The 26,508-nt window shown below is 42.6% G+C and overlaps 2 protein-coding genes across 2 annotated transcripts; one reads left to right on the top strand and one right to left on the bottom strand.

Annotated features, from left to right (window-relative positions):
* Positions 1-5,438, bottom strand: MORN2 (MORN repeat containing 2). The gene is made up of 5 exons (XM_074150848.1): positions 5,291-5,438; positions 4,389-4,439; positions 3,555-3,661; positions 2,337-2,473; positions 1-103 (listed from the first exon to the last, which is right to left on the bottom strand). Exons 1-5 carry the CDS (start codon positions 5,436-5,438, stop codon positions 1-3), a joined length of 546 nt encoding a protein of 181 aa, XP_074006949.1.
* DHX57 (DExH-box helicase 57) lies at positions 5,345-26,508 on the top strand. Its single transcript, XM_074150268.1, has 24 exons — positions 5,345-5,408; positions 6,808-7,016; positions 7,593-7,745; positions 8,029-8,199; positions 8,906-9,717; positions 11,156-11,343; positions 11,479-11,600; positions 11,860-12,055; positions 12,806-12,930; positions 14,116-14,249; positions 14,886-14,940; positions 15,709-15,911; positions 16,954-17,070; positions 17,426-17,522; positions 18,539-18,712; positions 18,984-19,184; positions 20,019-20,295; positions 21,444-21,539; positions 21,639-21,722; positions 21,856-21,993; positions 22,814-22,888; positions 23,321-23,455; positions 24,475-24,675; positions 24,770-26,508. Exons 2-24 carry the CDS (start codon positions 6,817-6,819, stop codon positions 24,911-24,913), a joined length of 4,098 nt encoding a protein of 1,365 aa, XP_074006369.1. The 5' UTR covers positions 5,345-5,408; positions 6,808-6,816; the 3' UTR covers positions 24,914-26,508.

The following is a 26,508-nucleotide window of genomic DNA, read 5'->3' as shown; positions in this document are numbered from 1 at the left end:
CTACATTTTCAGCTTCTGCTTCAGTCCCACTGCTGCCGAGCCATGAAATGTGCCAATCCACTCCACTCCATTTTCATCTATAAAGTCTCCTTCACCTTCCATCCTGGAATGACATAAATCCAGCCTGTTGAGAATGCAATCAGTTTGTGGCAGCACAGTGATGTGTGCACTACCCAGAAAAGCAAACTGACAGGAATCAGAAACTTCCCAGTGTAGCATAAGCACCTACCTTAACTTCTCCTACACTGTAGCCTGTAAAAGTTTTGACCTACAAAGCATGCAGGTTAGACAGCCAAGGAACATATTCCTTTCTTTGCAAAACTGTATTTATACTAATGTCCTCCCAACACGTAGCCTCTACAGGAAAAACTTCATAGTCCCAGTTACAATTTGAAGTTACCAGGGATTAAGTCCTATGAAGTTTATCCTGACTTTCACCAGGGGCATCTTAAAGATGCATACTGTGTGGTCTTCTTGCTGTAAAAATCCTTCCTCTCTTACCCTTTCCCCATCTCCATGAAACATGCTGTTAGGACAAAGTACAAGGACTTAGAGCCTCCTGCAGGAAAAAAAAAGTAACTGCCATGTGAATTCAGTCCTCATAAACCACATATTTCTGTTGATCTTTGAAAGCTGTGATCAAGCTCATCATTATACCTGAAAACTGCTATAAAGAAGAAATGTCTATGTATCAGCATCCCTTGAAAATGAGGGTAAAATAACTTCTAAAATCAATTACTGGAGATTTGTTTCCCTTAAAAAATGAAGCCACCTAGCAGTTGCAGCAAGTCGCTACGTTGCTGCCTATTTATGCTCTCTCATGAAGGCTGCAGTGATCTGGTGAACTGACACCTACCTCGTGTAAGTAGCTGGAAAGTAGCAATCCTGAAACTTGGCAAAATACCTTGCATTGGGCTGTCAGGGAGCGGTGCGTATTAACAGTCACAAACCAGTGTCAAAAAGGAGTGGTCTTAATTCACTGGTGAAACAGCAGCGGCTAGCAAGGATTGGATGCCTGCTGCTGGTGGTGTATCTACATCAGCTTTTTAGTTCGTTGAAATAACAAGTTCAAATCAGAACCAGCTGTTTTCTCTACAGATCAGCTACTAGTGACAAGCATTGTGCTGGTCCCTTTGTGACAGGCTATGTTTTCACAGGAGAGTAGAAGTATGACCTTAAGATTTTTGAGAGAAAATGCCTGTAAAGCTACCTGTGTGATCTATTGTTGAATGCTCTCACCGAAGGGATGAATACTCACAGGTTTAGCCTTCATGCAGTATTCAGGCCTGTCTTTTAATATGACAGCAAAAGACAGAAGCGCTGTAGCAGATTTTAACATGCCACTGTAATAGAGACGTAACTTAATCTGTTCTAAAGCATTGACATATTTAATTTTTCCTCAAACACTTTTTGTTTGTCATACAGGTTCCTATTTTGTATTCAGGTACATTCTGTAACATATTTCACTTGGTGTCTAATCATTCAAAAATAGAATTTATCATCATTCTAGTGCTATTGTGGCTATTATTTTTGGTCAGAAGGCCAAGACAGAGCTTTTTTTTCTGATGAAAGACCACATATTAACAAACATACATTTTAGATTTATTTCAGATACTGGATTGGGGAGGCACTTAAAGAAAAATTAAACGTAAATCAAACCCAGGAAATTTGACAGAGAAGTCATTTAAGGAGAATAAACATGAACGTTCTCGTGTAATTTTTTACGGCTAATTTTCTCATTAAATCTGCTTTGTGGGTTATGAAGTGGGTATCAACTTCTTGGTTTAGGACAAGATAGTATCTTAGCAGTTCAAAACACTCACCCTCATTCAAAAGAAATTAACCCAGCCGGTATTTATCAGTAGCGCTAAAATATTTTCTTTTGAGTGATGAAAATAAACCTCCCCATTTTTCCATCTCTCTGAAATTTGTACTTTACTTCAAAAAATAAGTAAACACAAACTTTGCAAACTATCAGTGCAAATTAGCGCTGTATTTCTGCATGCATCTGTAGGCAGACAATTTGAAACAACAGCTCTGAAAGGGGTCTGGACTGTTCTACTCCTCTAAACTCCACCTGAGCGCAGAGACCTAATAACAAAAAGTGGTTGGGTGGAATAACAATTTTGAAAACGGGCCTAGGAACAAATCACAGATTTTTGACTGTTCTCATGAAAAGGATACAACTGGGATCAGCAATTTCAGATACCCAGTGCAAGTTTCACTGGTAGCAAAAGAAACCTAGTCCCATGCTGGGTGAATTTTATTTGAACTTTACAGCTTATGAAAACAGAACTAACAGAAAAGACTATACGACTCTTCCACTCCAAACATACTTGTTCTCATTGAATGGTCCAATGTACTTTGCTCCATTTGGAAATGTGTAGGTTCCAGCTCCATGAAACATGTTGTCTTGGAACTCGCCTTCATAAACTGCCCCAGAAGGATGTTCTAGCCTTCCAGTACCATTCATCTGCATTTAATTAGATGAAGGATAAAGAAAATAATTAATTTTTATCCTTACAGTATTATTTCCTTCCATTACAATATCCTTTCAGATTGCTGCCTTTGAATCTGCTATCATATTGAGATACGATAATAGAGAAGAAAATTACTATTCTTTCAGACTTAGACAGGTTCGTGCTTCTACAAGGATTTCAGGTAAGAGCTTAGGTTTTGGCCATCCACAGTGTCTGATAAACCCCTCATCTGCTAGTAGTCTCGCAGGAACTGCTGTCCCCAGCCCTGCAAATAATTCATCTACCCTGACAGCCTCAGGGGTTAATTACATTTCCCGGAATTTCTTACAAGGCAGTGCAAGTCTTTCATTTGTTCAGCCTAGGGCACTAAGCCATGACTGGGGATTTAAATCTGTGCTGTAAAGCACTTCTGTGCCACAATCTAAATTCTTATCATTGCACCAATATTTTTGTAAGAGACTGAAAAAAAGCCACATTAGATCTGATAAAACTACAGATGAGGTTTCCTAATTGCAGACCCTTATTTGTGTCATTTCAAGGACTGTCTCCTCTCCAGGAGGAGAGACAAAATAAGCAATTTTCCTATACTTATTAATTCATTCCTGGGGAACAGAGTAACCAAGGGCAGCCAAACAATGGTGTATCTGTTGATGGCCAGAGCTGCCCTGTTTCGTTGTGGGATGTGTGTGCGGCGTATATACACGTGCAGGAGGGCCATGCCTAGCCCACTACGTGTGCACAGCCATTCATGCAGGGCTTTCACGGTGGCTGTGCCATTCCGCACAACATCAGCACCACACTGCCAGGGTGTTTCACCAGGGCCTGCCTGCCAGCAATGGGTGGCATATTTGCAGAAGCCTCAGGAGGCAGCAGGACACCTGAAGACCACAAATATTTCAAGTCTTCAGCCTGCGCTGAGACAAGGTGCCCCAGGTGAAAGAAGAGCCTGCAGCATTGGTCTAATACTTCTCAGGTTATGATTTTTCTTTCTGTGTCTTTTTAAGGGTGAGTATAGTGGACATGCTCCATTCCAAACCCAGAAAAAGTTTAAAATGAAGGAATACTTAAAATTACCTTGTCATTTTTCCAGCTGCCAATGTATGTAGTTCCATTGGCGCTAGTGTGGATCCCATGACCATTCCTCTCAAGCACACCTTCAGATGTCTTTTTGCACTCCCCCTCTAGAAAATGAGAGTGGTGGAAGACAGGTATTTTCACTTCAAGACAGAGAACATCCGAGAGGCAAAAACCTATGAGATCATGCAATGCAATGCACTTCTATTGCACAGAGCCATTTCTCCAGAGCTGACTTTCCACCTCCTGTGGACAGAATGCTCCCAGAGATGTGCCCTCGGAGCACACAAGCCCTGCTGGAGCAGATGCCTTTGGGGGCCATACAGAATGCGAGCCAGCAGCAGTCCTGTTCCCTGTTTTTCCACCACTGCTGAACCCCACCGTGAGGCTGGTGAGGAGCTGTCGTGGGGCAGAGTGGACCCCGGTGGACGATCAGGGCAGTGGCTGTGGCTGTCTGTAGGTGGACCCTGGGGAAACACACCCACGGCAGCTTCCATGTGTCTGTGGGGGGCTCTTACATAGCCAAAGCAGTGTGTTACTTGGGAAATAGTCCTTTTTTCTGGTAAAACTTTTTGTCTTAAACGCCCATGTGGCACAGGTTGCCCAGAGAGGTTGTCGAGTCTCCATCCGTGGAGATATTCAAGACCTGATGGTCTTGGCGACCCTGTGTGTGCAGGGGGCCGGGGATCTCTAGAGGGACCTACCTACCTCAGCTGCTCAGGGTTGTTTGTCACTTAGGTAACCCTCACCCTGAAACTGGCAGAGATTTCCTCCTGTTTAATCCCATGAAGTCAATTTTGCAAAAGGAATTAGCACCAACCAAGATTTTCTTACCGTACTTGTCTTTATTTGGGAATACGAAAGACACTTTAAAACCCACAGCTTCTGTTGATAAAGAAACAACCAGTGTCACTGTTAACAACTTGTTACGGTTTGAGAAACCCACAGCAATTTACTGTCATTTAGACAATTATTCTCACACTCTCCCCACCCAGGAAGGGGAATCAGGGAAAACAAGGAGACCCGAGGGTTGAAATATAAACAGATTTAATAGAATAAGACTAAATAATTAACATTAATAATACTAAAGAACCAGTATTGATCCCAATACCAATATAAGATATATAGGGATTATACTCAGCCCATTTTCCCAGCAGAAGCCGTGCCCTCCCCGCAGGGACAGCCAGTGTGGGACCCTGTGAGCACTGCGGCTTTGGGAGGAAGGGAAGGGCTCAGGGCTCCGGCACCGGGGCAAGGAGTTCTCAGGGTGGCAGCCATCAAGGGAGAGAGAGAGAGAACTCCTCAGCAAAGTTTCCAATTTATGTTGAAGGTGCTGTTCATGGTATGAAATAATCCCATTGGCAGCTTGGGTCAAGTGCCCGGGTCTCGCTCCTCCTCACCCCTGCACCTGGCAAGGCTCGAGAACACTGAGACCTTGAAACCCACATACCACAGCCGGCTATAAAGTAAATATTGTCATAATTCAGACACTAGGGTCTTCTAAAAGTGCAGTTTTCTGAAGCGTTAGAAGAGAAATTAGTTCTGTCACTCAAACCAGGACACGACTGTTGGCTGAAATTCAAATATATATACACATATATATATACATTCAAATACACAGCAGCTTGACACTGCACATAATTATTAGTATGCGATTCTTTACAGGGGAGCCTTCAGTGCTGTCGGCGGGGCACCGTGTGAGGGGATCGGGGCTACCGGGGCGGGGAAGGCATTACCGTCCATGGTTGCCAGGCGGAAGTATCCACGGTTGCTAGGGATGTCGGAGACCCGGAAGAGGAAGACGGGTGCTTCCGGGTCAGGGGGCTCTGTGCCGGGCCGGTGCGGAGCGGAGAGGTGGGAGCCGGGGTGGAGAGGTATGGGCATCCCCAGGGGGCGGAGGGTGTGATGGCGCCGTGGAGAGCGGGGATGGAGGGGAAGAGGTGTGCGGGGGACCCGTGAAGGCGGCTGAGGGGATGGCGTCCCGGCAGCGTGAGCGGAAGGGGGACCCTGCGGTGAGGGAGGGGCAGCGCCGGGAGAGGAGGTTTGGGTATCCCCGGTTGTGGAGTGCTGGTGATGGGACACCCCTTGAGAGGCGGGGGGCGGTGCTGGAGGAGTCGGCAGGGAAGCGGAGCTGTTTTGGGCCGAGGGCTCCCTGCTGTGTGTTGAGAGGAAGGAGACAGACCCCGTGTGACAGCGTCCTCGGAGGCGGCCTCAAGTAGTGATGTCCGGCTGCTGTGCTCACCCCACTTAGCCACCTTTGCTTATGCCAGGTTGCTCTGAGCGGGGTCAGCTTGTCTGTTTAATCCCATCCCATCCCGGTGGAGCTCTAGTGGGGAGAAGCACCGCAAAAGGGGAAGTTTTCTTCTTTCCAAGCCTCAGACTGTTGCTGTTTCCAGACGCTCATTCGGGCTGTTACTCATGCATGGCCACAGCAGTTCTTGTCCTGGCTCTGGAGATGCCGGTGCAAAGATCTGGATAGTAGGCTCCTGGCAGACTGTCCACAGGTGCTGCCCTGGCCCTGCAATAGCTTTCCATGTGCAGGAGCATGATGCTGGGGCATGTGTTAATGTTGAGCCATTCTGTCACTACAACTGCTTAGTACTAACGAGCTTGTGTCATAGCTGATGAAGATCCTGCTGTGAGAAGGAAAGGAGGGCTTCTGTTTTCCAAGACAGGTCCCTAATCACTTCCCTGTCCAGGCTCCACAGAGTGCTCAGCTGATTGGGCAGCTTCTTGCAGAAGAGGATGGGTCAGGAGCAGATTAATGTGGAAACAAACTGTATCTTTGGCTTTAGCTCCCCTTCAACCTTTTACTCTCAGCCCTGCAAACTCCCAGTTCGAAAAGTGGCAGGGCACAGGCTGCTTTCTGCTGTGAAAGTTCTGATGGTTTGTACTTTGGGCTCCTCCATGTCCAAGAAAATTCCATCAGAGTGGCAGAACTGGAGCTACCACACTAGGCAGCATTGCTGGTAAGCTCATCCTTTTCCCAGAGATCCTGCGGTTTTTGTTTGAACAGTTGTAAGGAATATGACTTTATTTTCTAAAACTGCAGAACTTGTTTAACAGTGTTCTAGAATAATATGCTCTGCTTCAGGTGCCTACAAATACACTAACGTACAGATAATCAACTGCAGTTCAAGAGGGTATCTTCTCTTGTCACATAGAAAAACAAATAATGTCATGTGTGTCCAGACATTTGCAGTGTGCTAAATCATCTTCACCACTAAGGGCTATTTTTTTTTTCCTTTCTCAGTGAGAGAACATGAGTTCAGCAGGGAGGAAAAGAGGAAAGCCCAACAGAGGAGGAGGAAGAGGGAGAGGAGGAAGAGCGGCAGGAAGAGGAGGCGGCAGCAGTGGCCATTCAAACAAGTCTCAACTCAGTGGAAATAGGAAATGTTCAACCAAAATTTGGGATGATGGAGATGATTTTTATCTCTTTGAGGAACCAAGGCTGGAATCCAGGTCTTTTTATTAGTTTGGAGGGGTTTGGCATAGAGATGTTTGGGTTACTTTAGGGCTGGTTTTGGACATCTTTGAATATAAAGAAGAGTTAAGGGGTGATGAAGCTGTTTCAGTATGAATCAGTTTTTACAGGTCTTTTTTGATTAACATTTTTAATGTTAATTTTTAATAGCTAGGACAGTTGTTTGGGGGTTTTAAATATTAGAACCTCGGATTTTCTTCTTTGATCATAAAGTAATTTCGGAACGTCTTTGATCAGAAAACACTAATAAACATAGACTATTCATTTTTGTATATTACAAAGCAGAAGCTGGGCCAAAGAGTTTCTTAAATCACTTTGGATTTGACATAGGATAAAATACATATGTGCATGCTTGTGTACACACAGATATAGACATACATATCCTGGTCACATAAGAATGAGCCTAACTGAATAATCCTTATTCAGTGATGGACTTGTTTTATTTTGGTTTTCCTGTTTTGAACTACGGGGTTGGATCCTAACGCATCCCAGTTCAGTCCAGATCATTTGAGCCAGGCAAATAAGTCATTGTTATGTTCTATTTTAATTTTTAGATCAAGTGCCCCTGCCAGAAGAGGAGGGCAAACAAAACAGAGACACGAAGCAAGAATCCCTCTGCAGACCATACACATGACGTCAGAGAATCAGAGAAGAGTGAAAGAACTTCTTCAAGAGCTTCAAGGGCAGGAGCTGGCTCCTGAATCAGAGTTAGTTTAAACAGAGGCACTACTTCTAGCTCTTACAGATGAGCCTGCTTTAACAGGCACACTGTTAGACATGAAAACAGTGTTCTTTTTTTCCCCTTAACTTTTAATTTGATCTCAAATCCTGTCATTTTGAGTCTGCTTTGTTCTTCTTCAATATTAACTCTGGGAAAGGGGTAGCAGAATCCTCCATTTAAAAGGAGGATTTAAAAGTATAGAGGCAGAGTTCGGTGTCTACTCAATAGATAATTTTGTTTCATTTTAATTTGATAACTCTTTTTATCAGAGTAGCTGGTTGTGGTGAAGACGATGACGAACCTGATTATCTTGATGATGAACAGTGCTGGTCAACAGATCAGGAAGTTCCTGACATAATACCAATGTCGTCTGCTGAGCCAGCTGAGCACAGAATTGTGGAAAGTGAAGTGTCTTCGTTTGCTGTGCACAAGCTCTCCAGGTGATGTTTTTCAGTGAATAATTTGTATCGTGAAGAGGTAAATCACTAGTCTCAGTACTGTAAGCCCTCAGTGCTTGGATTTCCTCTTGAGTCCAGGGAAGTTCTGTGTGCACAACTGATGAGTTTGTATCTCCTACTAATTTAATCCTCAACTAGATTAAAACAGTGTTTTTATGAAAATAAATCAGTCTTTTTTCAGTGAAGTTTTCAGTTCTTTCTCCAAAACAATGAAACAGATATTGGGAAAGCTCAGGGACCGTTGCTGTTGTACATATGTTTCCTGCAAGTAGGTAATGTTTCAAAACCTTCATCCATTTTGCTCAGATATGAGCATTTATTAACTATTTTTGCTTTGTTTGAGAGTGTTTTATATGTGACAGGACTCAGCTTATTTTGAAGAGTTTAATTTAGCTGGGAAATCTAATCCTGTAGCTATTATGTGCACTACAATCTGAGGTGTGAGATAGTTGCCACGTAAACTAATTTGTCACCTTTTAAAGAACAGACACCAAATTACTGCCTGCCACTGTCATTTAAAATAGTATAAATATTTTGGCGTGGTTTTTTTTCCCCCAGCAGTAGTAATAGTAACTCTTGGCATATGTGCTTCCTTACTGTAAGCCTAATCAAGCAGATCTGTGGTTATTTTGCTTCATACAGGTTTCTGTCAATCACTTGTTGCCATGTTGTCTCTGTTTTGTTGCAGGTATGGTTTTGACAGAGAGCGTTGTAGGACAGTACTGAGATCCTGCAATGGTAATATTGGGGCATCATTGGAGTATTTGCTGTTGCAGTGCTTTACCGAGAAATGTGGAGAGAAGATGCAGGTTTCTGCAACAGCTGCTGAAGCCAGTCAAGAAGAATGCTTAGAACAGAGACAAGAAGAAGCTTTTGCCCTCCGATCAATCTATGGAGAAAAATTTGTAGAAAGAATTCAAAACCGAGTTTGGACTTTTAGTTTGGAATTGGAGTACCTAGCAAACAAGTTCAGCAAATCTAAACAAAAGGGTAGTTGTACTAGGGACAAAGCAAAGCAGACTTCAAAGGAAATATGTAAATTTTATCTCCAAGGAGGCTGCAGGTTTGGTTCAAAATGCAGATTTGGACATGAATTCCCTCCAAACCACCCACTAAAACCAGCGAGGAACCCTGTAGACAATGCTCATCTCAGAGCTAACAGTGATGATCCTGTATATGAACTCGAAGTAAGATTTCCTGAAGAAAATAAGTATCCACTTCAGGCACCTCTTGTCGCATTTTATTCCACTGACGAGAATCTACCTCTTGGTTGTCGTTTACACATTGCTGAATTCCTCTTTGGAAAGGCCTTGATAGCTGCAGAGTCTAATGAACCAGTGGTGTACACCTTAGTGACTTGCTTAGAAGATGAATCTGAAATAAGTGAGTTACTTAAAAATACTCACCACAAGTATAGTGTTCCTCCTGTGTCCCTGCTGGCAGCACCTTTGGTAAAGCAACAGACGGAGAGTACGCCTGGTTCAAATCGAATATGTGAAGGTACACCAAATTTCCCTCTATGTTTTCTGGGCTAAGAACATTCAAAAAGATTAAAAAAAAAAAAAAAAAAAAAAAAAAAGCGGCAGAGGTAGAGAGACAATTCAGGCATCTGTTCCAAATCTATTTCTGGAGATTAAGGTCATCTGGTGAGCCAGATCCGTAACTTCTCTGTGCCTCAGGAAGTTCCTTCCATAATAAAGCTGCAGCAGAGAGGTTTTCTGCTGGCAAGAACTGAGTTAAAGGAGCATGGAGCTAATGATCAGGGGTTGGCAGAGTGAACAATGCCTATTCTGACACAATCAATAAAAAGCCATTGAGAGATGTGGTGGGAACTTCAGAGAAGTGTGCTTGGAAGAGGAGCAGGGAAAGTTGTTTGCAAGCTGTGGTACATCTGCTACTTATCAATTCAGAAACATCTTTTTTTAAAAAAAATTTACTTAAAATTACCAACACCTTCTCAAAATTGATTTTGTAAAGATGGATTTAAGGCCAAGTAAATGTTGCAAGCAGTTCTAGAATTTTGTTCAAGGTATCATCCCTTTTTTTGCATGCAATTGCAACTAAATTGATTTAACAGGGGGTGAGTTCAGACCACGTCACTTATGGCAGAGTGACAGCAACTCCATGGCATAGATGACCTTCAAGCTCTTAATTCTAAAACTGCTTTATCTAAGGCAAACTTTCTTCAAGAGAGTTTTCAAGAACAACTGTGTCACATTTTAGATCACCTAAATAGTGACAGCCTGGTTTTTTGTTATAGTAAAACAAATTCCGTTTTTTTAACAGCTCCACAGAAAGACAACTTTGTTCCAGAAATTTAAATCAGATCTTCCTAATGTTATAAAATCTTCCCGATGTTATAAAATACCTTGTTAGATAAATGTAGCCTTAAAACTTTTGAGGGCTGGCATACTGTCTGAACAAATCCCACCTCAGTTGATAGGCAGTAGGAACCAAAGTACCTGGTCCAGTTTCAGTGCCAAGTACTTGGCAGTGGTTTAACACTTAATGTTACAGTGTAGTTTTAGTTAATTTAAGCTGGTGTTGCCATCACAGTCTTATGCTCCATAGAAGTGGTCGCATGGTGGAGAGGGGAGCTGAGACACATGAAAATTGTTCAGGAAGGCAAAACAGTTACCAGTCTGATTCACCATGTGGCCACCCAGATAATGGTGTTGCAGAGCACAGCTGGTGCAGGGGTAGTAACAAGTGGGTTGGAGCTGAAGAAGTTGTGGTTTGTTTGATAGGGGGAGGGGAGGTTTGCTGGTAGTGTTGAACTAAATGCATGTCAAAAACAGTCCTGCAGACCCTCAGCTCTGGTCTAACAAGGTTCTTTGTTGAGAATGCTCCTGAAATGTGTGTCTGTTTTTTCTTCAGTGCTGAAGAGGTTCTCTTCCTTAGTAACAAGAATACCTAACTGTACATTCTCTGTCTCAAGCCTCAATAGTGTCAGAGCCTCAGGAAGAGGAGGCAGAAGAAGAGGAGGAAGATGAGCCTGAACAAGCTGTTGTGGAGAATGAGTTTCCTGAGAACCTCAAGAAAAAGCTTTCCAAAAAGTATGATGTGCAGGCAAAGTCTCTATATAATGAAAATGTTAAAATCTGCACACAATTTCGACTGAAAAAGGTATAATGTACAGAACAGAATATGTGTTTTCATGCTTACTTTAAAGAAATAAATATTAAGCCGCAGGCTGCTGTTTCAAATGGTTCTGTTCCACTCCAGTGGTTTTCTTACTGCCATGCTGTTTTCGTGCATCAGTCTTCTAGGCACTTCCAGTCGATGTTGTATGAAAGACAGAAGCTCCCTGCATGGCAAGAGCGAGAAACCATTCTTGATTTGCTGAAGAGCCACCAAGTTCTTGTTGTGAGCGGCATGACGGGGTAAGAGGGTGATTGCACATACAGACTTATGTATGAAGATATACACAGAAGAATGTGAAATATACATATCCATGTCCTGAAAAAGTTAGGGTCATGGTCCATCTGTGACCAGTGACAGCAGTCCTTGGTGAACTTCATGTGAAGGATGACACTAATGAAACAGCAAATTTCAAGTGGAATGCAGTCATCTTAATTTACGTGGATGGAAGGTGTTGGGTTTGTGGGTTTTTTTTAATTAATCCCTGTTTTTGTTATGCAGATGTGGGAAAACCACTCAGATTCCTCAGTTTATTTTGGATGCTTCATTGCAAGGATCTCCAAGCAGAGTTGCAAACATCATCTGCACTCAGCCTCGCAGGATCTCTGCCATTTCTGTGGCTGAACGTGTAGCCAAAGAAAGAACAGAAAGGATTGGACTCACTGTTGGATATCAAATCCGTCTAGAAAGTGTAAAGGTATAAATGCTTTGCTTGTTGGTTTTCATTTAGTTCTATTGAAATGTGCTTAGTGTTTCTCTAGCAGACAGAATCCCTGCCCTATATCTGCCGTACAGTGAGATAAGTGAGTCTCTATCACTTATATTCTATATTAAATTGTGAAAAATATTCTATACTTTATTCCATCTCAAGTTGCTCGGTCCACTTTGCAGAATAAGAGTGCAGTACTATGTCTTGTATTGATATTTTTCTTTCTGTTGAGACAGGTGAAGAGTATGAATAATATTTCTGTTCTCTGGAAGGCTACTGACTTCATTTCCACTTGTCTCCATTTCCATTTGTCTCCCAAGTGGAGATTGAAGGCTACAGCTTCAGTCAGCCAGAAGGGAGGGGTTTGAATTCAGTCTGCCGTCTTGGAAGTGAATTTTATCTACATTGCAGCTGATTGTTTTTTCCAGTAACTATGTTAAAAAAAGAGATTCACTAAATCTTTTTAGGGATGGAGAACTTGAGTTGTTTATCAGAAAGCAACGTCCACAGGAAAAAGAGTTCAGATTATTTGTTTACCCCTTATAGCTAGCAGATGCTCAAGTTTTAATCAAGAAGAAAAATTGTTCAACCCATCTCCAGGGGTTGCAGGCATTGCTTGTTCTCTTTCTGTCAAACCTGGCCCTCAGCTGAAACCAAATGATTTACAGCAACTCATATTCTCTTTGCACTATGTTAAGTTGCACAAAGTCAACTGAATGCTTTGTCTTACCGTTCAAGTCCTCAGCTACCAGGCTCTTGTACTGCACTACTGGTGTGCTGTTGAGAAGGCTGGAAGGAGATCTGACTTTGCAGGGAATCACACATGTTATTGTTGATGAAGTTCACGAAAGAACAGAAGAAAGGTAAATAATCTCTTATCCCATAAGCAAAATGAAGAAACATAGTCAGAAGGATAAATGTGACTAAGATGCAAGTAACTGAAGTCAGGCTTGTTGGTCCTGTGGCAGTAATGTGGCAGTAATGTGGGATGTGGAAACAGTCTAGTTTTAGGTTCTGGTCTTTGGGCAGCAAGAAGTTGTGTTGCAGCAGCTTGCATGGAAAGTCCACCTCTCTTAAATTTCTGTGCCTCCAATCTGCCATCACATTGCAGTGGTGTTGATAAGAGGTTTTTGGATGGGGCTGGAGGGTTAAGTAACTTTTTAACCACAGTTGTCTGGTTCTTAGTCTTCCCTTGTTTCGGCTTTTACCAATTTCCCTAATTCTTCACATGCCCTTTTTTATTTCTCCTGATGCAGGCTTCAGCAGAGCATCTGCAAGGGACAAGTACTCATGTTTTCTTTCAATCTACCGATTTTACTAGTTCTAGATAGTCACATCCTATCCTGCTCCAGCCTCCTATAGTTTTACCCCACTTACTTGCTAATGCCAGGCAAAAGATGTTTGTCAGTATCTCTGTAAACTAAGTGGCAAGGATCCTTTTCTTTGATGTTTTCCTTGTGAAACACTGCAATGCAGTGGGTTTCCAGGAGGCTTTGAATGTGACCCATTATTCTACAGCTCAGATTATATTTTAGCCTCATAAAAGGGCTTTTATCTCTCAAGGATTCTTCTGCTCATCTAAAATCACTTCAAGCCAGCCTTCTAGGCATGCCACAAAAGCTGTAAATATGTAGGGAAGAATACAGCGAACAGGGAAGAGGAGGTAAGTTTGAATTACTTTTCCAGTAAGGAAGAGGTACAAAAAGGACACATCTGTTACTTTGAGTTAATTTGTTATCTAATGTTCTTGTGTTGTCATTAATGTAACTAATGTATATTAATTTATGTAATGTAATTAATTTATAAGAGCTTTTAGTTGCTAAAATGCATTTGCCAAGTAATCCTGAGACTCTAGTAAGGGACAACCAAAAAGTAAGCAGGTTGCCTTCCATTAATTTACTGCATTACTAGCCTCCAGCCATTCTGAGGGGCTCATGCTACTGTGGTGGTATCGCTGTGGTATTGAAACACCAGGAAGGTGGACAGAATGGGGAGAAAAAAGTTGAACAGTGAAGAAATTCAAATATATTTTTGCTTGTTTTCTTCAGTGACTTCTTGCTGCTGGTTTTGAAGGATATAATGGTTCAGAGGCCAGACCTGCGCGTTATACTAATGAGTGCTACCTTGAATGCAGAGCTTTTTTCTCAATACTTTCACTCCTGCCCAATTATTAACATACCAGGTGAAAACCATTTGTTTTTATTATCTTATCATGGTCATTGTTTTAGGGGTTTATTTTCAGTATTTCTGCTTGCAAAGTGTTTCTCAATTAGAGTGCAAGGGGCTAATTTGCAAAGTGTCAAGGTGAGGATTTATACAAGAACTGTGATTCCAAGGGTTTAGAAGGAAAGACCAATGAGATTTAGGAGAGAGGAGACTTGGAAATGAAGTCTTTTTTGTGCTGTCTCTGTACCCGCAGAATTTCCTTCCTCAAAACCAAAAATGACATGGTGTATTTAACATGAGCTAGTTTCACCACAGCTGAAGACTATTCTCTATCCTTGTGAAAAAGAAGCAGTGAGAGGATGCAGTTGGATGTGTACACATTTAGCCAAATGTGCCTTTTTTAAATTGCTATGTTATTACATGAAATGTAATGACCTTCTCTGACTGTGCAAGTGCATGTTAGCAAACCATGCCTGGAAAACATCCACTGTTTGTCCTAGACAGTAATTGTGTTGAAGAGTGCAGTATAGATGCAAGCTGTGAAGACAGTGAGTGACATAATAACCTGTGTGAAATGATAACCATCTTCTGTCTTTTTCCTCTTTTCTACATGTTGTGTGGCACGTAGATTTATTCTCATGTTTCCTTTTAGGTCGAGCATTTCCTGTGGATCAGTTTTTTCTGGAAGATGTGATTGCAATGACAAGGTATGAAATTGCCAAACATTCTGAGATGTATTTGGCCTTTGAGGTTGCACTATTGACCTTGAGACTGCAATAGTTCTGTGCATAAATTTAAAAATTAAATCCTCTCAGATCTCCCCCATCACCTGCCGTCTTGGAGTTCTACTAAAGCACTGACTTTAAACAGTACTTCTTATACTGCAGTGGGGTCTAGGATTTCATGCCAAAACAAGCCTTTCTGCATTAGATACCACATAAGTACTCAAGAAAAGGTGAGCTTTGCCATGAAGAGTTTGTCAGTGCTTGTGCTTTACTTGTTTCAGTGGTGGTTAGACGTTGGCAAGCAGAAGAAATTTGAAGGTAGATTTCAGCACTGAAGGTGAAAAATGCAGGATACCAAACAATTCCTTTTTGTAAGCTCAACCTTGCAGTTAAGGTACCAGATTCCTTTTACCATTTGTAATTACTGGGGAGTCACAGCAGCTCAGACATTCCAGATAGTAAATTGATGAGCTATTGTAAATTACTTGCAGATCGTTCCTCTAAGCTGCCCACTTAGCTGTCAAGATCAAGTTTGCAATCCTAGTCTTTTGCATCATTGTTTTTAGAAGACTAACATCCTAGTATGGAAGGACACCTTGGCTTTGATACTGTCTATGGTTTTGCAGCCCACTTATATAAATTTCCTCTCAGATTTATATATAAATACTTTTGATACCCTGTCTCTGTAGCTAATTATTAGGAGACTGTTAGGCTTCTTTCCATGCCACTAAATGTTCTTCTGCTGTTAAGGTATGTTTTAGAGGACAGTAGTCCCTACAGGCGCAAGAAAAAGCAAGAAAGTAAACAAGATGGAAGACACAAAAGAACTGCATTTGAAGAAGTAGAGGAGGACCTGAGACGTGCTGGCATTCTGGAAGGCAGTGACACAGTGGTCAGAGATTCAGACCCAGACCAAAAATTGACTCTGAAGCAGCTGCTTACACGATATAAAGGTGAGCTCCTTCTTAAATTTATATAAATTGGCATATAACTCTTGCCAGCCAACATGGTATTTAGCATATAATAGTGTATGTATCTAATGCATGTATCTAATTCAGAGTTTTGTACTTGTGAAGTTAAGCAGGTCACTACTTTTAAATGAGATCAGAAACCTGCCAGCTTAAAAAAAAAACAAAACCAGAACAACAACCCATTGTTCTCTTAAAGTAGAACAAACATCTTGGCTGAAAGCAGTTCTTAGTATCTGAGAATGGACAGTTTTCAGCTAGTATCTCTTTCCACCCCTTTTCAGATGCCTTATTAATTTCACGTTCTTCTCTGTATCTGTTCTTGCTGGAGCAGCTTTACCTAAAGCACAGCATGTATCTGCCCACTTTAAGGAGGTTACTTCAGCATGACAAGCCTTCTTTGAGAAATTCAGTCACTCTGTGAATGGCTTAATGAGAGAGGCAGACCTTTCCATGAACTTCCCACTCTGTCATCATCAAAATCCTCCTTGTGCTTAGTCCTGAAGAGTTCATCCCTGCACACCCTTATGGTGAGCTCCTCAGTGGTATTGAGTGAGTGTCATGGCTTAAAAACTTCAGATTCCTGCTAGACAGTTACCTTCTCAGACGAGTAAAGGACTCTGGCTGTCTTTTTGAGTTGATGTAAGAAACACTGGAAGGGAGAAGAGAGGGCTTGAGAAGGTAGTCCTGTGGGTACCTGTAAGTGGCCATATGAAGGCTTTCGTCTCCTTTTACCGCTAGTACGTGTGCATGTTGTCCTGTTAGTAGATGAATCTTGATCTAGGCTGTGCACAGGGCAAGTGTGAGCCCCAGTAAGGCATGAAAAAGGGAGAGCTGAAACGGAGGGAAGCATGAAAGGCGGAATGTGACACATCAAGTCACTTTTGGAGCTACCTCTGTCTTGTCTAAGCCAGATGTTGTTTAAACCAAGGTGCTGTTGGTTGTACAGCTACACTGGCTCAATGCATACAGCAGATGTTTTTTACAAGAGATGGACTTACTGTGTGTTTTATTTATTTTTCCCCAGGAGTTAACAAGACAGTGTTGAAAACAATGTCTGTCATGGACTTGGACAAAGTTAATCTGGAATTAATTGAAGCCTTGCTAGAGTGGATAGTTGCCGGCAGACATTCATACCCCGCAGGTAATTTCATTGTCCTTAGGAGGTAAATAAAAGTAGATTGATGGCAGCTGTGCACTTACAGACAGCCCAAAGGTAATGTTTTGCATGCAGAGTTTCTGTAGTTACTGATTATTTAAAAAAAAAAAAAAAAGTTCTAGCTGAGTAACAAAGCCCCTGATACACATGGGATGGGGAAGGTGAGAGAACTGTCTACTTTGGAAGTCTTTGGTGAGGGACTGTTGCAGCCTGTGTGGTTTTTGTACAAGAATTGCAAGACAGAGCTGGAGTTTTGACTTGGGCCTTCTGCACATTGATAAAATATCAAGCTGTCCTTTCTGTTGAGTGATTTTTATTTTTTTTTAATTTACATATATAGGTGCTGTGTTAATATTTTTGCCTGGTCTAGCAGAAATCAAGATGCTTTATGAGCAGCTCCAGTCTAATGCTCTTTTTAATAACAGGCACAGCAAGAGGTAAGGCAGAAAAGCTCCAAAACTATTGGTCTTTATCCATAAATAAAGAGTAGCTTCCTGCACAAGGCCTGCCTATATCTAGGGGTAAATAAAGGTTATTAAATGTGTGAGACAGCTTGTGCTATAAAAGTCTTGACTCCAGTCAGGGTAATTGTTTTGTACTATATCTTATTGGCTTGCTCTTTTTGTTTTTTTTCTCCTCAGGGTTAGTTGTTGAAGTTCTTGGACGCCCTAGTGATGAGTGTTCTCCATTTTGTCTCTCTTTTGGCCTTAGATTGTTATGTGGGGATGTAATTGAATCTCATTGACTGAAGAGTTTTTACACAGGTGTCTGTGGCAGGGTTAGCTGGAGTGATTTCTTCCAGTCTGGCATTATAAATGGCAGATTCTAGACTCTTCAAAATCACAGAATTTTTGCTCAGCTCTATTCTGAGACCTGTCACTCCTGTAAACTTCTCCACCTTAAGTATATCAGCCTGGGGGTGTTTATTCCGGAGACAAGGAGGCTGAGGAGAGACCATATCTCTCTCTACAACTACCTGAAAGCAGGGTGTAAAGAGGTAGGGGGGGTCAGTCTCTCCTCCCGTGTAACAGGCAATAGGACCAGAGGAAATGGCTTCAAATTGAGCCAGAGGAAGTTTAGATTGGATATTGGGAAAAATGTCTTCACTGAAAGGGTCACCAAGCGTTGGAAAAGGCTGCCCAGGGAAGTGGTTGAGTCACCTTCCCTGAGGTATTTAAGAGACACGTAGACGTGGCACTTAAGAACATGGTTTAGCGGTGGACTTGGCAGTGCTAGGTTAATGGCTGGACTCAGTCATCTTAAAGGTCTTTCCAATGTAAATGATTCTGTGTCTTAAAGGTGATAGGGCAGAGAGGTGTGCTGGTTTTATAGTGCTTTGAATGGCTGTGGGCAGTGTATAGTACTAGTGGGGCAAAAGTGTGTGCAGGCAGATTGTTCCCAAGAGGGAAAAGGCTGGACACGCACTGAGCATGCTGTCATATTTTCCTTCCAGGTGTGTGGTTTATCCGCTTCATTCTTCACTGTCTAGTGAAGAACAGCAGTCTGTGTTTCTTAGGCCTCCTGCAGGAGTTATCAAAATCATCATCTCTACAAACATTGCAGAAACATCTGTCACCATTGATGATGTGGTTTACGTGATTGATTCTGGAAAAATGAAAGAGAAAAGGTACTGGGATTCATTCCTCGGGGCTTTGTGATCTGGGAAACTGCTCTATGCCTTGAGCTGCATACTTTAGCTTTCCAAAGAGCTGGGAAAAACTTGAAGGAACTGTATTTGCGGAAAGCTGCTCTAAGGTGGAGGAAGCCAGTCTAGACTCAGATTCAACTGCAGGGGTGGCAACTGTGTCCATACAGAAGTTGGCAGCAGCTACCTCCTTGACCTCTAGCCTGTTCACTCTGCACTCAGGAATATAAGTCTGTTTCTTGCTCTCCTGTAGATACGACCCAAGCAAAGGAATGGAAAGTCTGGAAGACACATTTGTGTCCAAGGCCAATGCTCTGCAAAGGAAAGGGCGAGCAGGCCGTGTAGCCTCAGGTGTCTGCTTTCATCTTTTCAGTAGCCATCACTATAACCATCAGCTTATAAAACAGCAGTTACCAGAAATACAAAGAGTGCCCTTGGAGCAGCTTTGTCTAAGGTGAGTTGTTGTTACTGCATTGCCTGAAAAAGCTATTGTGCAACATGGCCTTCCTCCACTGCAGGGAGCACCTGGAATGCCATTACCAAGGTGCTTAGTTTTCTCAGTGTTTTCTCACATTGTGAAACTAAGAAACTGCCTCTGGAGATCTAAGGCTCTGTTGACTGGTTGCTTTGATCTTGCTGTCACATTGCCTCTACAACTAGAGCCCCCCGCTAATTGCACCTGCCACCTATTCTCCCTGGCTGCCTTCACATTCCTTGGCTCTCATCTGATCCTAGCAAAAAGATACATCTCTCAGATCTCTTATCACCAGAGAAGACAGATGCATTCCTGTACTCCAGACCCACAGTAGCTGTTTGCCCCTTTATGCTTTAAACTGTCCTGTGGTGTTCCTGTGCAGCTTAGTGCAGTAAAGCCACAACCTGGATCAAGCACCACCATCATGCAAATACTAAATGAAGAGGCCTTCCTGTCCGTGCTGCTCTCTGTGCACCCCTTTGTACAATAAGGAAACAAAACAATACAATTTATTTTGTTTTACAGTAAAAACTTTATTTTAAACCCTGTTGTGCTAAATAGGAATCTGTTCTTAAGGACTCTGTGAGGTTGGATGAGATACACTGCCTCCAGCTATTATTTCATGTTGCTTCCTGACTTGAAATATGCACTACAGGCCTCTTGTAGGGAACATGTTCTTAGAAGCATGTTTTCTGTTGAGTGTTTTTGTTTTGTTTTGTATTTATAAAAGCTTGCTTTTTTGTCCTGTATATGGAACTAAGTTGTTGGGTTTTTTTCCCTTTTTTCTTTTTTAATTTTCTCCCCCTCTTTAAGAATTAAGATTCTGGAGATGTTTTCTGCGCAGAGTCTTCACTCTGTCTTATCACGGCTAATTGAGCCCCCTAGAACTGAGTCTTTGCGGGCATCAAAGCTGCGACTACAAGACTTAGGAGCATTAACTCCAGATGAAAAGCTCACCCCTCTGGGATATCACTTGGCTTCACTGCCTGTTGATGTCAGGATTGGGAAGCTAATGCTGTTTGGCACCATCTTCCGCTGCCTGGATCCTGCACTGACTATAGCAGCCAGTCTGGCCTTTAAGTCGCCTTTTGTAAGTATTCTTCACTGTGTATCCCACTTCGAAAGCAGCATGTTTTCATGGAGCAGCAAAACACTTTGTGACTTGCAATGTACTATGCTTGAGTATTTTAATTCTCCTTTTTAGCCTAAATTGTAGATATGATAATGCAGTGCTCATTAAAAAAAGTCCAGTTATAAGCAGAAGACCAAAACCAAGCAGCAGCAACAAGAATGTTACTTATGAATGAACAGTTGGAACAGAGTGGATGTTAGTTTTAATTTGAACTGAGAAGTACGGTCCATTTTGCCCCAATTTGGTGTAAAATTTGACCATGAATGGTAGCATAAGAAGCAGTTAGAAATAATTACAAAATAGTGATAATGAAGTTGACATGTCTGAGCTGTGAATGCAGAGGTCAGTTGGGATCTCAGTTAGTGTGTTCACTTTCGCTTCGGCTTTTTGAATCAGCTTCTGTACTTACCGGTGCTCTTACTGTTGTTAGTCTCCTACTGCAATGTACAAACTTGCATGAGAAGTCAGACTTTGTTGAAGTTTAGATTGCTATCATTAGTAGTGCAAATAGTTTGTATTGAGGATAGTTGTGAAAGAATTGGAAATAGTTACTGTAGTTATTTAATTGCATATTGTGTTCCATATGCTTGTTGGGCATTTTCTATAGCATTTTGACTTCAAGTGTTATAAGTTTCTATATGCTGCTATAGAATAATTTAAATTTGGCTTTCTGAATGTCCTGAGTTACTATTGCCTTTTCTTTCTCTCAGATTTTAGAGTTGCTGTGCTCTTCTCTGTTACAGGCATTCTCATTTGGGCTTCAGCTCCATTAACTTGCTAAGATTTGTCAGGTGGTGTTTTTCATGGATTTTGGCATTCTGCAGCTGTGGAGAGGTCTGCCCAAAATGAAATACTTTCTGTGAGCCGGTCAATCACAAATTTACCTTCAGATCTCTTGTGGTTAGACATGGCAATGGGCTTAGGTGCTCTGCTGTTGACTAGGCATTTTTGAATGCCTCATATTTTCTCTTACCCATGGAGAGCATTTGCGTTCTGACCTGTGAACTGCTGTGAAAATCCCAAAGATTATGTGCCATGCAGCTCTCACCATGGCTTGTCTGAGTTGTGAGGTGAAGAACTTGCTTAATCTGTTACTGCCTGTTTAGGTGTCACCGTGGGATAAAAGGGAAGAAGCAAATAAAAAGAAGTTGGAGTTTGCAGTAGGAAACAGCGACTACCTGGCTCTTCTCCAGGCCTACAAGGTGAGCTAAAATTCAGTAGCCTCTCTCAGAGATTTGTGGTATGCTTGAAATTCGAGCTGAAATATTTTATTAAAGGTTTCTTCCCGTCCTCTCAATTAGGGATGGTGTTTAAGTATCAAAGAGGGCTCTCAGGCAAGTTACAACTACTGCAGGGAGAACTTTTTGTCAGGAAGAGTTCTTCAGGTAAGTCAGTTTTTGTGGCCTTGCACAGGGGCTGGTTGGGACACTGGCAGAGTCCTAGTGACTAAAATAAGCAACTGATGAAGACTCTCCTGGCTTTGTGTGGCAACCATCACAGCCTTTTGTATGATTATAGGAAATTGCCAGTCTGAAACGGCAATTTACAGAGCTGCTTTCTGACATTGGGTTTGTGAAGGAGGGATTAAGAGCCAGAGACATTGAGAAGAAGTGGTCCCAAGGAGGTGATGGCGTGTTGGATGCCACAGGGGAAGAGGTAACTCACAGCATTTCGGTGCTCCAAAACGGTGCTGCACTTTTTTCATTTGACCTGGGTGCTGGTGGGCTCTAGGCTGGTGGGCTTCTTGCCACAGCCTGGCTTTGTAATCTCACACTGGCAACAGTCACCTCCGACCTGCTCTGTTCTTCCTCCCTGTACATTGTACGTGCTGCAGCTCACCTCAATTGCAGGAAGCCTCGTGTGCCCAGGAAAAACAGGCTGAGATGTGGAAATGAGCTGAAACCTGCTCCTTTGAGACAGTGAAACACTGCTCACTTGACAACATTAGAAGTCAGCAAGTGGTGGAAAGACACAGGTCTGACTCATGACCTGGCCTGAATGCTGGGAAAAGTGCTAGCCTTATTTTGGGAACTGGGAACAGAATTACATTACAGAGCAGGCAGTGAAATATTTCAGCACTGCCGACAATACTCACCAAGCAGTACCTCTGGAGCCAGAGAGCTCCTGGGGCTACATGCTGAGGTGATAAGGGTTTGGTAGCTGTAGAGTCTCACTGTCATTGGGACAACTTGTGCTTGCTTTCTCTAAGGGGCATGCCACTTTGTACCCAGACATTAGGGAACAGTTAGGTTTGGCACTAACTGCATCAAGATACAACAATTTCCTCTTACAGTGAGCAGAATACAGCCCAGGTCTAGCCTGAGACCTTATGAGCAGTAACTGGTCCGCCCCCATTAAAGCACAGCAGTGCAGCTATAAAAGTGAACCAGGTTCAGGAATTCTGCTTCTGGAATGATTGGTCTTTACCTTTATAGACTTACCCGTAGAATACCTAATGCGTGCATTAATTTCACAGGCAAATTCAAATGCGGAGAACATCAAGCTGATCTCAGCTATGTTGTGTGCTGCACTGTATCCCAATGTTGTCCAGGTAAAAGAATGCTTTTCTATTTTTCCTTCTGCTGTCTAGCATATCCACACTGCCCGCTTTTATTCTGGGCTGATTGTGGCAGCCTTGAGCCTGGCTTAGGTTGCCAAAGCTTGCTGCTTCTAGTGTTAGAGCCAGGCAGCTGACCTCCAGTTTGTATTGCTTGATGCTGCTGCTGTTCCTACAGGCTGATTTTAGTGTCACAGCAAATTTACCAGCAGCAAATGTTCTTAAGCAGCTACTTTAAATTACACCTTTTAGAAGGCTGAGGTTACAAACGAATGCTGGTTAGGCAGCACCCAGAGCTTAATACCTGTCTCTAGTGACTTGACATGTTACTACTTGAGAATTTCTGGCTTTGATAAAACTAAAACATAAGTTAAAAAGGTTTTCTGATACAGCAGATTTTTATAACTTTTTAATCTAACCATACAGGTGAAAAAGCCAGAGAGCAAATACCAGAAGACCAGTACAGGAGCGGTCAAAATGCAACCAAAAGCAGAAGAGCTGAAGTTTGTTACCAAAAATGATGGTTATGTTCACATTCACCCTTCATCTGTGAATTACCAGGTCAGGATTCTTTTTTTCTGTGAAGTATGCTCCTTTTCATAAAAGAAATCACCTTTGCTTGAGCAGTTGAGATTACAGTGAATGTCCCTATCAATATTTAAAACAAAAATAATCTTCATAATTGAACAGTCGCCTGTTAGAATTGTAAATAATGGTGCGTTCCTGAGTTACGAGTGTCCTCTTGGGCACACAGTTAAACTCCAGCCTCTGGAGTGGAATTAGCAGATGCAGTAAGATGTTTTCTTAAGCTGCATCTGCAAAGCTGCACACAAAAATGTTGTGGTGCAATGCTCCCCTGGCTTCTCCTCAGTATTGACTGAGATTGCATGCACGTATGTAGCACCTTCATACGTGCTTATGGCTTCTCCCCACCACCCCTCCCCAGGCTTTGTCTCTTCAGCTGAAGTATTATTTATTGGTAAATAATTCAGGGACATACTCTGGTTTGTTTCTTTGTTGGGTACTCAAACTCTGCAGTTAATTTCCTTTCCAGCTTAATAGCTAATACTTAGATAAAAGCTTTTCTCTCTCTGCCATGATATAGGTAATATTTATCTCTTGAAGTCTGTATCCATATTTGGTGATTTATTGCTTTTTGCAGAATATAAATTACTTGCTTTAAAAAAAAAGTGGGTTTTTTTAATCATTAACCACATATTTGGGTTATAAAGGCTTTGAGCTGTTCATTGCTCTTGCTTTTAAAGAGCATAACAAAACCACAAGTGAAAATGTCCTTAGCATGAAATGGAGAACTTGAAGACTTGAGGCAACATGGATGAATTAGCTGATTTCTCACATCCTCACTACAAAGTGGGAAGGAGGAAGGGATACCTGGCAAAGTTATTGGGTCAAGGGAAGTTTGTTAGTCCTGAAGGTGCATTTTAGGCACATTTACTGTTCTGTGCGGCCATAGAAGAGGCAGAGGAGGCCTGTGTGGAAGGGGCAGGCAGGCCAATATTTGCCTGAGCAGGTAGGAAGAGATGTAGCATTTTAACGATGATGTTGTGTACATGTTCCAGATGAGACACTTTGAGAGCCCCTACCTGGTGTATCACGAGAAAATCAAGACCAGCCGCGTGTTCATTCGGGATTGCAGTATGGTGTCGGTGTACCCGCTGGTCCTGCTTGGAGGTGGGCAGGTTCACATGCAACTGCAGAAGGGAGAATTTGTCATTTCTCTTGATGATGGATGGATACGATTTGTGGCTGCCTCTCACCAGGTAAGGAAAAGGAGGGGTAATCCTGGGAATGCTGCAGAGCTCTGCTTGTGTTTAAAATGCAGGAGCTGCATTTCATGAGCCTTCTGTGTTTTAGGTGGCTGAGCTGGTGAAAGAGCTGCGCTGTGAACTAGACCAGCTGCTGCAGGATAAAATCAAGAATCCCAGCATGGATTTATGCATGTGTCCCCGTGGCTCCCGCATCATTGGCATGATTGTAAAGCTTGTGACCACACAGTAACGTGACAACAGCTTTCTATAAAGACTCATTGCCTGAGAACAAATGGAGTAACATCAGTGTCTTGACGTATTTGTTGTCCCAAAACGTGGCACTGATTGCTGGAAGACCAAGTTGGCAACTGTACTAGTGACAGGTTTTTTTGCTTTGGGTTTTTTTTCCTTTGTTTGCAGAGAGCTTGCTTGTTGGCTTCCAGTACACTCTGGGAAATGGTAAACCGGCAAATCTTCCAGGAGGAACAGGAACCTCTGAGTAAGAAAGCAAAGTGTTTTTTTCATGAGGCTACACCCTGGCAATAGTGTTTTATGGTCACAAAAATACCTGCTACATGGCTGCTTCTTGTAAGAGAAGGCTGTCTGGAGGCAGCATGTGATATCACAAGCTGCTCCCAAATTGGTTTAAACTCACTTCTACGTTTTTGGCCAAGACAGCTTAGTCGGTTTTGGCTGACCAGGGATCTATTTGCTTGCGATTCAAGCCAAAGCCCTTAAAAAAGTGATCACATTTTGATTCATGTCAAGGGGTTTTGAAATGGATTTAGAGGGTGTCCTCTGGTGAGGAAGCTGTACCAGATCAGTTGGGGTAACGCTGGCTCTGTGCAGGCTGTTCTGGGTACAGTGCAAAACTATAGGAGAGTGTGGACATTTCCCCTGAAAGCCACGCTTTCCCCATGCCCCTGCCCTGCACACAGTGTGAAACAGTAAACCAGAGGAGCTGGACAGCTGTAGTGCATTAAAAAGGGATCCTTGGCTGGATGGTATCGCTCACTGTTAACCCCCTACCACCCCTAACGAGGTTGTAGTCCTCCTGCTGCCCTGCACAGCTGGAAGGAAGTCCCACTTTTGGAAACTTTTAGCCAAACTCTTGCTCTGGGGAGTGGACTGCTACAGAGGAGTGTGGCAAAATGCTGTAGTAATAATGAACTATTAGTTCTTCCCTTTGACACTGCTTATTGCAATGCTGAGCATTGCTACAGCTGCACTGCTTGATGTACTAGCAACTGCAAATAACAGCAAGTGCCTTAAGTGACATAAACTTGCTGTCATCTGTGATAGTAAAACCAGAGTAACCTCTGTCTCTACCACCAGCCCTGCCAAGAAAAAGCCTTCAGGCTGAGGAGTAAGCAGCAGAGGAACACAGTGGTTGCGGGCTAGCTCAGTTTTTCAAAAAGCCACGCTTGAATGTTTGCAGAAGCGGTTTCACGGCAACACCCCCTCGCATGAGGAAGAAGCCGGGACTGCCAAGTCCAACACATCAGTGCAGTAGAATGCAGGTATGGTGATCTGTACCTGGATGCTTGGAGTTCTTTGTCTGAGGATTAGTGAAGAGCTGTTAAGGCCTAGGAATCCTGGGGCAGTTAAGGCACTGCAGAGGCACACAGGCTGTTGTCAGCCATTAGCTCTGTGTGAAGTGGGACAGTTAGTGATGGCGCTGCTTTTGTGTGTACCTGGCAGCCACGCCACTGTGGGTAAGGAAACACGGGTTCTGTTCAGGTTGGCTGTGCTGTGAAATAGGAACAGAGTCCATGTTTTCACCTCAGTCTTCCGTGCACTTTCAAAGTGGTATCCTCTTGAATAAATGACTTCTCAGCCATCAGG

The sequence above is a fragment of the Numenius arquata genome, chromosome 7 (genome assembly GCF_964106895.1).
Source record: "Numenius arquata chromosome 7, bNumArq3.hap1.1, whole genome shotgun sequence".
NCBI lineage: Eukaryota > Metazoa > Chordata > Aves > Charadriiformes > Scolopacidae > Numenius > Numenius arquata.
The sequence above is the reverse complement of the archived record's forward strand: the minus strand, read 5'-3'. Positions and strand labels throughout refer to the sequence as shown.